Source organism: Cebus imitator, unplaced genomic scaffold, assembly GCF_001604975.1.
Source record: "Cebus imitator isolate Cc_AM_T3 unplaced genomic scaffold, Cebus_imitator-1.0 Scaffold36, whole genome shotgun sequence".
Taxonomy (NCBI): domain Eukaryota; kingdom Metazoa; phylum Chordata; class Mammalia; order Primates; family Cebidae; genus Cebus; species Cebus imitator.
In genome coordinates, this window is record NW_016107351.1 from 2,001,940 (window position 1) to 2,012,686 (window position 10,747).

Here is a 10,747-nt window from a genome sequence, read left to right on the forward strand (position 1 = left end):
AAAAAAAAAAAAAAAAAATCCAAAAACCTGTTCCCATGATCACATGCTTCAAAACTGGAGTGACACAGAAGGATATGAGGCCCCAGCCTCCCTGTCGCCCTGTGCGCCTGCCCACTCCCCTGCAGGTCCACGCGAGCTTCCTCTTCTAAACTCAGGCCAAGGCAGCTGTCCTTGCAGTCCTGGGAAGACCTGCTCGCTCTGTGTCTCTCCTGGACACCAGATGCCTTCGCCCGGAGCTGCCTGCTGTGAGCCTGGCTGTTCTCCCCACTCAGAATCCCATGGAGGAGGCTCCCCGGGCCCAGGCCGTGGCCGGGACTCAGGCTCCTCTCCCAGGGCCTTTGTCCTTCACCTGATGCTGTTGCTGCACTTTTGTTTGCTTTAGTTCTTTCTTGCTTTGAGGCCGTTTCAGCCAGGAGAGAAGGCTGCCCTTCCCGATTCACTTCACTGTGGAACATTTTCTACGTCGTTTGTCTTCAAGGGCGCCATCCCTCACCTTCCCGTCTGCCCACCGGCTGTCTGGCCCGGCTGTCTCCTGCCTGCCGCAGGCTTGGCGCCTCTCGGCTCCACATTCCGTTCTGGGGGAATCCAGCGTGGGTGTGGAAATTCCAGCATCCGTGTTCTCAGGAGGTGGCCTTGTGGGTTCTGGTGGAAATTCCTGGCCTTGTGATGAAGGCTCTGGACCCTCCAGCCGGTATGTGGCTGGGACATTGGGTCCTCCCTGCAGAAGGTCATTCTGGCCCCGGGCTCACAGCTCCCGTAGCAGAGTGAGGAGGTGGGGGTAAGAGGAATGGTGTTTAGGGGTCCAGGGGGCCTAAAAAATAACAGCACCTACACGGTCTGCATGTGGACCCTGGCCTCCACTTCCTCCTGGTCCCCTTCACGTTGCCACAGAGAGTCCTGCGTTCGTTTCTGCCCTCAGAACCGGAGAGATCCTTTCCTTCTCTGCCCTTCCTGATGAAAATGGCGCAAGCAGCATCTTTTCTTGTCGTCATTTGAGGAAGTGAAGTTCAGCGTTCAGTTTGATCCGCAGTGAGATGGCCCAATTCAGCTTGGGATGAAACATGCCTACCGAAGCCAGGAGGCCAAGTGCCTGGGGCCCTTCCTGGGTCTGAGCCGTGGCCTGCAGGGCACCCTTTTCTCCTCAGTGAGGTCTCTACCGGGCTTCTGTAGCAGAGACCCCAACTCCAGCACTTGGCTATGTCCTGAAGAAGATGGGTGACCCACGGCTGCGGAGGCCCCCATTTCTGATAGCCAGCTGTCTGATCATTCATCGAAAGTCCCTGAAGAGTCAAACCAGTTTGGCTGCATGTGAAAGATTGGAAGGAAATTGCTGGATAGATGCTCTTCTGTGCTCCCTGGCGCTCCTACCTGAGCTTCCCGGCTTGAACTGCATGGGGTGACCGCAGTCCACTTCCGCCTGCCAGAAACAAAAGAGTCTAGAACACCACCCGGGTCTCAGGTTATGCCTTCGACACCAAACGCAATGGTCCACCTTGTGAGCTCCGGACCGACGCCCCTAGGCCCAGCTGCTCTGTCAGCCGTCATCTGCCCTGGCTCATCTGGGAAGTGGGGAGACCTGTGCTGGGAGAGGCGTCCCTGGGGAGGGAAAGAAGAGACTCCCGGAGCTGAGGCCAGCCCAGTCTTGAGGAGCTGTGGGTTTGTGGTGTGATGGTTCCTTGGGTGGTTCGCCTGGGGAGGTGGCCGCCGATCACCTACCCCTCCCCGCTCTCCTCCGGTGCCATGGAGGATGGACTTGGCCAGCCTGGAGAGGTGTCGCTTTTTGTTGTTCCTGGTATATTTCTTTGTTGTTTTCAGCAGTCTCTCACTGCGGCTTCCCTGCCCTGTGTGTCTTCCTTGGACGGGGACTTTCCTAAATTCCCTCTTCAGAAGATACACGGACATATCAGTCATTCAGCCCCCTTCAGCTGTCGTAGCCCCTGGTGAAGCTGTTCTGAGCCCCAGACCCTACCCTGTGAGAGCTGTGACCTGGACCCCGGCATGCGTGGTCTGGCCTAGAAGCTGCCTCCCCCAGCAGCAGCGACCGTGTGGCCCCTACGTGGCCTCTGAGTGCTGCAAATGTCCCATCGTCAAGTGGTTCAGGCTTCTGTGGCTCCTGCGCTGGCTCTGGGGGGGATCTGGTGGGGCCTGGCCAGGGTGCCACCTGCATGGAGGCCGTGCCCTCAGCTCGCTGCTCACAGACGCCTCCACCCTAGCAGGGGCTGGCCGGCATGGTGAGTCCACACTCGGGGGAGGACCGGGTCCCCGGGGCCTTGCTGGGCGCTTCAGCTTCTTCCTCCCTTTCGTTGTGCCAGGCAAGGCAGGATGCGAAGGAGTGGGGTCGGACTGACTGGGCCTGGTGTTTGAAGCTGGGGAGGAGAAGTTGCTGAGGGATTGACACTGGGAATGGTGGGTGTGAGTTTGGCCCAGGTGGGGAAAAGAAGGCGCATGGGGCCCTGTCTCAGCATGGCAGTCTCTCAGAACATTGTCCTGGGAACCAGAAGGGAGTGTAGCCCTGACTTCCTAGACGGCCTTCCATTTTCCCTGCCAGCGGCAGGCACATTCTGGAACCTTCTTGGGCAATATGCTGTAGAGACTCAGCTTCCTTTTGGAGAATAAAAAGGCACGTGATGGCCAGGAGCACCTCTACGTTTGGAGGGCGGGGTCGCCGAGGGTGTGGAGGGCATTCTCTGGTGACAGCAGCGCCTGGGCTGTGGGCTACGGAGGGGACTTCTGGAGTTTTTAGTGTTTGAAGTTCTCCGAAGCCTGAGGTCTGCTTCTGGGGCCCTGCTTGGGTGTCCATGTTGTGGGATGAACTCAAGGGGTGCCAGGCTCCTTCGGCAAGCCGCAGGTCCAGGAAGGGCCAAGGTGGGCTCTGGGGGTGGGGGTCTCTGCTGCTCCCGGGCTCTGGTGTTTGGCCACGCTGAGCTTATTCCTAAGTAATTTAAAGTAACAAGGAGTGTTTTTTGGACTCATTCATACTAATTGGCCTGTGTGTTTCCTGCTTTCCAAAGCTAGTCAGAGGCCCCGCAGCCCGTGTGAGGGAGGAAAGCCGGGGCAGGAAGCTGGGGCTGCCGACGGGGTGGGACTGTCCTGCCACATGCACCCGTCTCTGGGTGTGCATTAGAGCCGGACTTCCCTTTGCCCTCATCCAGCTGGGCTGTGGGGGAAGCACGGGGGTCACCAGATCACTGCTCAGGGCCTGAGGGGGACCCTGCTGAGTCAGCGCTGTTTCTCATCTGCTGCAGAGAATCCCGTTGTCAGGGAGGCTCTTTTTGTGGTCGGATGCCCGTCAGGGATGTGTACTCCTCATCAGCAAGGCTCCTGGCTGTCCACGTGGACCCCATAAGCCCAGGGCTCTCGTCCTCTCCCTTCCCGAGGCACACACTTGAAAGGGTGCTGTGTTTTTTCCGTAAATCACAACGAAAGGGTGAAAATGAAAGCCCTCCCTCATAGTCTCTCTGGTACAGGCTGTGGTGCTTGGGCACCTGGGGCTGGCACCGAACCCTCTGGGCACCTGCAAGCTCTGGCAACACCATGGGGTTCAGCCATGCTGGGCTGTAGGGTGCTCTTTCCAGTGGGCCCCCAGTGGTCACTGGTGGGGAGGACGGTGCATTGCAGGGACTTGTCCCTCTGTCTTTTAAAAAATCGGATTGAGTGAAGAAGAACCTCCCTCGTGTCCTTCTCTCACTCTGTCTTTGTTTCTTGTAATTTCATTTGCAGACAGTAGATCCAAAAATAGCCTGGGGGCCAGGGTTTGAAGTACCCCCCATGCCCGGAGGATCTGCACCCGTGGGTTTCTGTGAAATTGCCCTTGACAGCTTTGCCCAGTACCTTTTCTTCTGGACGTGCTTCTCACGCTGTTGGATTGAGTGTTCCTTCTCTTTTCTTTTGCACTAGCATTCCACGCCTATGGAAAAGTGGGGAAGATGCTGGTGGAGACCAGGTAAACCCAGCCCTGCTGTGCTCCTCCCTCCCCCTTGCCCAGACACTGGGGACCCTCCCAGCGGGAGCGAGACTTTCACCCCCGGATTCACCTATAACTTAGTTTCTCAAGAGTCACTAAATACACAAAATTCCAATTTATTGTACCTTTCAGTGTTGCAAGAAAAATTTAAATATGGAAAACTCCAAGAACACGGAAAATAGACCTCCCTCATTGTAGTTATTCTCTCAACAGAGTTCCGTACGCCGCCCCTGCCCCCAACACTGCTGCATAAAGGTGGCGTTCCATCGCAAGTGTCATACTTTTCTTCCTTTGGAGTAAAATTTCATGAGATGAAAAAATTTATGAGATCAAAAAATTGCTGGGAGATTGCACTTCTAGGCTTCTAAGTTAGGAAGTTGTAAACTCAAAAGCAGTTTTTTATTTTTCGAAAGCAGTTGATTATTCTTTTCCCTTGACTAATATCTTAGGGCTTTTTTTTTTTTTTTTTTTTGAGATGGCATTTTGCTCTTATTGCCCAGGCTGGAGTGCAGTGGCATGATCTTGGTTCACTGCAACCTCCTAGGTTCAAGTGATTCTCATGCCTCAGCCTCCCAAGTAGCTGGGATTGCAGGTGCCTGACACCACGCCTGGCTAATTTTTGTATTTTTAGTAGAGATGGGGCTTTGCCATGTTGGCCAGTATGGTTTTGAACTCCTGACCTGCCTGCCTTGGCCTCCCAAAGTGCTGAGATTACAGGCATGAGGCCACCGCGACCAGCCCATCATGGGACATTTTTGTAACACCTTCAGGAACGTTTAGAGCCTCTATGGAGGGATGAGTATAATACCACATCGAGAAAAGTTGGGTGTCGTTCGGCGGTGTGCATTCCAAGGGACATAGCGAGTGCCACTGAACCTGCCCATGCCCTGTGAACCGTGGCGCGTCTGAAATTACATCCGTCATTCATTCCAGCCTTGGGGTGGCCTGGGCAGCAGCACAGGTGCTATGCCAGCTCGCCCTGATGGCATTTCCTGCCCCCTCTCCCCTGCAGCATGATTGGGCTGATGCTGGGCACCTGTGTCGCCTTCTACGTCGTCATCGGTGATTTGGGGGCCAACTTCTTTGCCCGGCTGTTTGGGTTTCAGGTAAGGATGTGTTCAGGGTTCTGGATTGTTGTTGAGATGCTGACGGCTTTTCTGAGGCCCTCCGTGGGATCCTGCCAGGGACCGAGACCAGGGCACTGGTCGGGAGAAGCTTCTGTCGAGCCTGCTGTCAGTCCAGGGGCTTGGGGGAGTGCGGGGGCTCTGCTGGGGTCACATCTGTGAGAGGTGCGGGGGAGGAAGCCAGCCAGGCAGAGTCTGACACTATGTGGATGAGGGTGGGGTGGGGGAACCTCAGACCCAAGCACCATGCAGAGCAAGTCTCTGCCAGCCCGGGCTGCCCATTGGAGGGCAGAGGTGGCCAGGCCCTTGTGCATCCCTGGCCTCTGTGGTCACCCAGGCTGCTGGGTGGATCCAGAACCTCTGCTGCTGGGGCCTGTGGACTCAGCACTTCTTGCGGGGACCTTGGTGTGGCCTCCTCCGTGCTTTTTCACCTGCCACGGAGAGGCCACTCCACAGAGAGGCCACCTGATGGACAGGGAGAGACACACCTGTCCCTCCCTGCCGGGGAGCACAGCCCCTTGCTGGGTGGGCGGGCATTGTGGCAGTTAGGGTGCTGACAGTATAGAAAGGCTTTCAAAGGCCACAGCCGAGGCAGAGGTGTCCTCTCCAGGAGTGGAATGTACCGGATCTGCTCTGCGTCATAGAACATTCCAAGAAGCGTCCAGGGAGCCAGGCCCCCTTGTCTTCTTCTGAGAGTCTCCCTGTTGGACTTCCCATTTTCTGTGCTTCGCCTTGACCTCAGTAGAGCTTCGGGCCTGCCCTGCACATACAGCGCTCTGCACCTTTCCCGCCCACCGCCCAGGGCCGCTGACTCTGACCCGCAGCCGCTGTGTTGCTGTAGCGCTGCCGCCTGCGTTATGGGGCTCCTGTCCTCTGCTCTGGCTGGTCTTACCCTGGGCTGGACTGGGTTCCAGGGAAGGGAAATGCTCAGTGTCCAAGGTGCACAGCACGGCGGCTGTGAGAGCGGCTTCCTGGCGAGCGTGCCAGCCTCGGACCCGCCGGCGTCATTTACCCGGATGCCATTGGCTTTTGAGCTCGGCGCTCTGCTCCCTGGCAGTGCAGAGAGCCGTGTGGTGAGCAGGCCCGGACTGTGGCCAAGGCCTCTCCCGGCTCCCCGCAGGTGGGCGGCACCTTCCGCACGTTCCTGCTGGTCGCGGTGTCACTGTGCATCGTGCTCCCACTCAGCCTGCAGCGGAACATGATGGCCTCCATCCAGTCCTTCAGCGCCATGGCCCTCCTCTTCTACACCGTGTTCATGTTCGTGGTGAGTCTGCAGTGCTGCTCCTGGCAGCAGGCCCGTGCCCGGGTCTGGTGTGGCTGCTCCTGGGAATGTGTTGGAATGAGCAGGATATGCCACGAAGTGCCATTCATCTCGAGGCCACTGGGCACCATGGGGCAGACAGGGCTGGGTGGACCCAGGTGCGGTTGGCTGGCAGGAGAGGCTGGGGCTCAGGGCGGGGTGGCTGTGAGGCTGGTTTCATGTCATCCACGCAAGGAGAAGGGAACGCCAAGTCCGCTAGCTTTGTGCAAAGATGTCTTAGGTAGAATTTGTGACCAAGGCTCACAGTGCCAGTGTTGTGACGCAAGGTGGCAAACCATTGTTTTTCTAAATGAGAATTGATAACACGGTGGACCAGAAGTCATCTGTGAACAGGACGCTTCCCAGAGCCCCCAGTGCATCCTCCATCTCTGCCTGGGACCTGCCCATAGGAGCTGCAGGACCCAAGCCCCCGGGACCTACCCATTCCCTGGCGAGGTCAGAAATGACCCTTCTGGAGTGGCCGGAACCTGAGTTTGCAGCGAGTTTGCACCTGGACGAGGGCAGGTGGTCACTGAAGCCAGGGTCTCCAGTGCTCCTCAGCTCTCCCAGCGAGGCCTAGCCCAGTGGCAGCACCTCTTTACTCTTGAGATGGCTGTGTCCTTGGTGGGCGTCTTTTGGGAGATGTCCGTGTCTGGCACAGTACAGGATGGAGAGGGACCTGCGTGTGCGGGAAACCGCCCTCTGTAACTGATGGAAACTGGGGCCGTGTGCGCTCAGTGGTCTCCCCCCGTCTGTGCCAAGCTGCCCCCTTGCCAGATCAACTACTCTGCTAACTGCAGGATGAGCCAGGGTGCGCTGAGGCAGGGGCAGGAGTTCAGAAATGCGCGGTCTCCCTGCCTCCAGCTGGCGGCATCGGGTCGCAGGGGCTGGGATGCGGGTGGGAAGAGCTGTGCTCTCCCCCTGCTCCCTCCCAGCGGGATGCTGATCCCGCCTGCATTCTGACCCGCCCTGTGCTCTCTCCCCGCTCCCCTGCAGATTGTGCTCTCCTCTCTCAAGCACGGCCTCTTCAGCGGGCAGTGGCTGCGGCGGGTCAGTTACATCCGCTGGGAGGGCGTCTTCCGCTGCATCCCCATCTTCGGCATGTCCTTTGCCTGCCAGTCGTAAGTGTCCTGCTGTGGCCCCTGCTGGAGGTGGGTTCTGTTGGGGGGAGGGCAAGCTGCTGGGAGACGGGACCCTCTGTCTTTCTCGTTTCCTGTGATGGCTCTTTGCTGGCTGCTGAAGTGATGTCTTGCTCAGTGATGACCTTTCCCCCTCCAGGCTGGGGGAGATGGTTCTATTTTAATCGGGAGGTAAACCGGCTTCCTTTCTGGGATGTGTTGGGGGCTAGCTGGTGGGAGTCCCCAGTTTGCCAGATCCCCACAAGCAGAACGTTGGCTGTGGGGGATACAGCAACAGCCCAGCCATCTGACGGCACAGTCCCAAGTGTTGTGCCAGGACTGAGCTGTTCCGAGAATATTTAAAAGGAAATTGCACAAACACTGACTTTAGACGGCTGCTGATGCATCGGGAGGCTGCATGTGTGCATGAGCCTGCTTCTCTGGCACGCAGTGCTCTGTAAATGCAGATTGGGCTCTCCCATAATTCCAGCAGCATTACCTTCTCCACCAAAATGACAAGAGTGGGTGATTCATGCCCGGTTGGAACATGATAACCGGCTGAAAAGAGAGGCGTAAATCCGGCGCGGACGGGAAAAGACCATCGGCGTGCGGGGGCTGGCAGAGCAGCCCCGCCGCGTTAGTGGGCACGCACTGAGCCAACCGTAAACTAATGTGACAGATGAAATTTGTTCATACCGCTGTGTTTACACCCACACGCGAGATCCAAATCGTCATTTCCCACTTAGCATCTCTCTTGGCAGCTCTGTCTCCACCAGAACGCGCCCCAGTCTTGCTGTTTAATATCCATTATGATCGGTGACAGAAGCCGCATTCTTCCGCCGCATACCTAGTTACCAGTTGCCCTTTGTGTCTGCGTGTCTGCATACTTAGAAATTCATCTGCAGTGGGGTTTTTGGTGGTGGCCACATAGTAGCCAGTGCGTATCATTTGGGTTTGCTTCCGGAGTCAGGTGCTGGGTTCTGAAGCATTGGAGTGTGCGGCCCGCCAAGTGCAGGTTTCCTTCTGCCCTCCCCCAGGGCGTGCAGGCCTGCAGATTCACCCCACGTTCTCCCGAGCAGGGACACCCCATCCAAGTAGAGGTTTCCTTCTGCCCTCCCCCAGGGCGTGTGGGTCCACAGATTCACACCACGTTCTCTGGAGCAGGGACGCCCCTCCCTGTGGTGGCCGCTGCATTGACCTCCCCATCCCTGAACTCAGGAATGTTTGCTGAGAGCAGACAGCTCTTTCCCGCCCACAGCGTCACTGCACCAGCGTGCCTGTCTGCTGGGGTGGCCGGCCGTGCCACGCACCTGTATGATTGCTCTGGATGTTAGCTGGGGCCAGGCCTCCCCTGTGCCTTCACTATCTGGCCCTTTCTGGTAAATGTATACCTTGTTATGCAGAATGGTTGTTCTAGGCCCAGAGAAGTGGCTGCAGCAGGACTGAGCCCAGGAGGCCCTGGAGGGCAGGGTCTGTGTGGAGACCGGGGTCCCCATCGTCACCGTGGGGCAGAGGGGCACACACCCGAGAGCTGCACGCAGACGGCTGCACTGACTCTGGAAGGCACCTGAGCCTCAGAGGCTGCCTCACAAAGTGGACGGGCAAGGCTGCTCTGTGGGCCTCGGGCCGGCGCTCAGCACCTTCCCCCGTCTGTCGAGCTCCTTTGCAGGTGACCAGGAGGTTTGGTGGCTCCTGCCTTGTTTCTTTCCAGGGATGATCCTGGGGGTCCCTGGGGTAGGTGGTCAGGATTGGAGAGGAGCCTGGGGCTTGGCCTTCCACCCTGGCCACGCCACGTGCCTGGGACACCCCTTCCCACAGTATCCATGGCTTCCTTGGGGGGGGGGGTCACTCCCCACAGTGTGTGTTTGGGGCTAGGGGGAAGCATGTGTCATGGGACTCCAGCACTGGTCCCCTCAAACTGAGACCCTGTTTGTGGACTCAGCTCTGGCCAGAGGACAGCTTAGCACGGGGAAGTTCATGCCGCAACATGGCCTTCTCTTGGAGCTGTGGGTCTGGGGCCACGGAGACCTCCAGGTGTTTCCCTGCTTCTTCGCCAGCCTCCTGGGGCTGTGTGCACAAGTGTTGGCCTCTTAGTTCCCCTCCAGCCTGGGCTGGGGAGAGGGCTCGTGTCCTGCAGAGTGCCCCAAGTGCTGCTGATGGCACTTCATGCCAAGGGCAGCCTGATGGGATGGTGCGCTAGGGCCGGGCAACAGGACGCCGACAGCTGCTGGCGGGGCCTTCTCACTTGTCCTTGTCAGTCTGCTGGATTCCTTTTATTTTTGCTGGAGATGGGGTCCAGCTCTGTCACCTAAGCTTAAGTGCAGTGATACGATCATGGCCCACTGCAGCCTCAACCTCCCGGGCTCCAGTGATCCTCCTGCCTCAGCCTCCCAAAGTGCTGCTATTCAGGCATCGGCCACTGTGCCTGGACTGGTTTGTTTTTTAACAAAGTCAGGACGTCTTGTTTTTCTTTCACTTTCTTCAAGGCGGTTTGGGATTTGGCTCCACCAGCCGCTGTGCTGCTGGCTTTCTACCCTTCCCCTGGCCCATCCAGCTTCCTTTGTGCCCTTGAGCCCCTGCCCCAGGACGGCCATGGCCACGGCCACCGAACAGCCTCGGAATGGCCCCCTGGACTCGCCGCTCCAAAGTCCTCGTTTAGCTCCAGGCAGAGTGGCTCTCACCTGCACTCTGGGGTGAACTGCCTGGCCCAGCTCCGTCCTCTCTGGCTGCACATCGATAGTCCATGGCCCCAGCCTCTCCCATCTCTCCCACCCCTCTCCAGGGGCCCAGGTCCCCGTGCACATCCCTTGGATGGGTCTGTGCCTGTGCAGGGCTGTCACGTCCTGGCTTGGCCAGTGGCTTGGGTCCCTCCCACCCCCAGCAGCACCACGCTCCTGGCACCAGGCGTGGGACCGAAGCCAGTTTTCTCATGACACAAGTGAGAGGCTGCAGTGGGAAGCACGCCCTGGCCGTCTCCTTGTCTGTGCCCGACTCTGATCCCGCCTGTGCCGAGGCGCTGAGATGGGCCAGCCGCCCAGGCCAGGGTGTGTTTGTTTAACTTTCCCTCCTTTTGACAGCGATTCTCTGAACAGCTTCCTCCCGCTGCTTCCCCTATAAACTAGCTGCGTTGACTCTCAGTGCCTCTTTGCTGGTGTGGAGCAGCAGCCTGGTGTCCCTGAGCCTGTGGGAATGTTTGCAGGTCACACGCTCTGGGGGTGTCCTGCGTGGATGGCGCACGCTC

At 58.1% G+C, this 10,747-nt stretch overlaps 1 protein-coding gene across 5 annotated transcripts in view; it reads left to right on the forward strand.

The window, feature by feature from the left end:
* The window catches only part of SLC38A10 (solute carrier family 38 member 10), a 47,421-nt gene that overhangs the window by 7,457 nt on the left and 29,217 nt on the right, over positions 1 to 10,747 (forward strand). For 4 of the 5 annotated variants that reach the window (XM_017524888.2, XM_017524894.2, XM_017524890.2 and 1 more), the window contains exons 3-6: positions 3,898 to 3,943; positions 4,977 to 5,070; positions 6,209 to 6,352; positions 7,385 to 7,509. In XM_017524888.2, the coding sequence (XP_017380377.1) occupies positions 3,898 to 3,943; positions 4,977 to 5,070; positions 6,209 to 6,352; positions 7,385 to 7,509 (409 nt within the window). Of the gene's footprint in view, positions 1 to 3,897; positions 3,944 to 4,976; positions 5,071 to 6,208; positions 6,353 to 7,384; positions 7,510 to 10,483; positions 10,706 to 10,747 lie in introns of those variants that run through there. The other variant, XM_017524895.2, reaches the window with a different exon arrangement.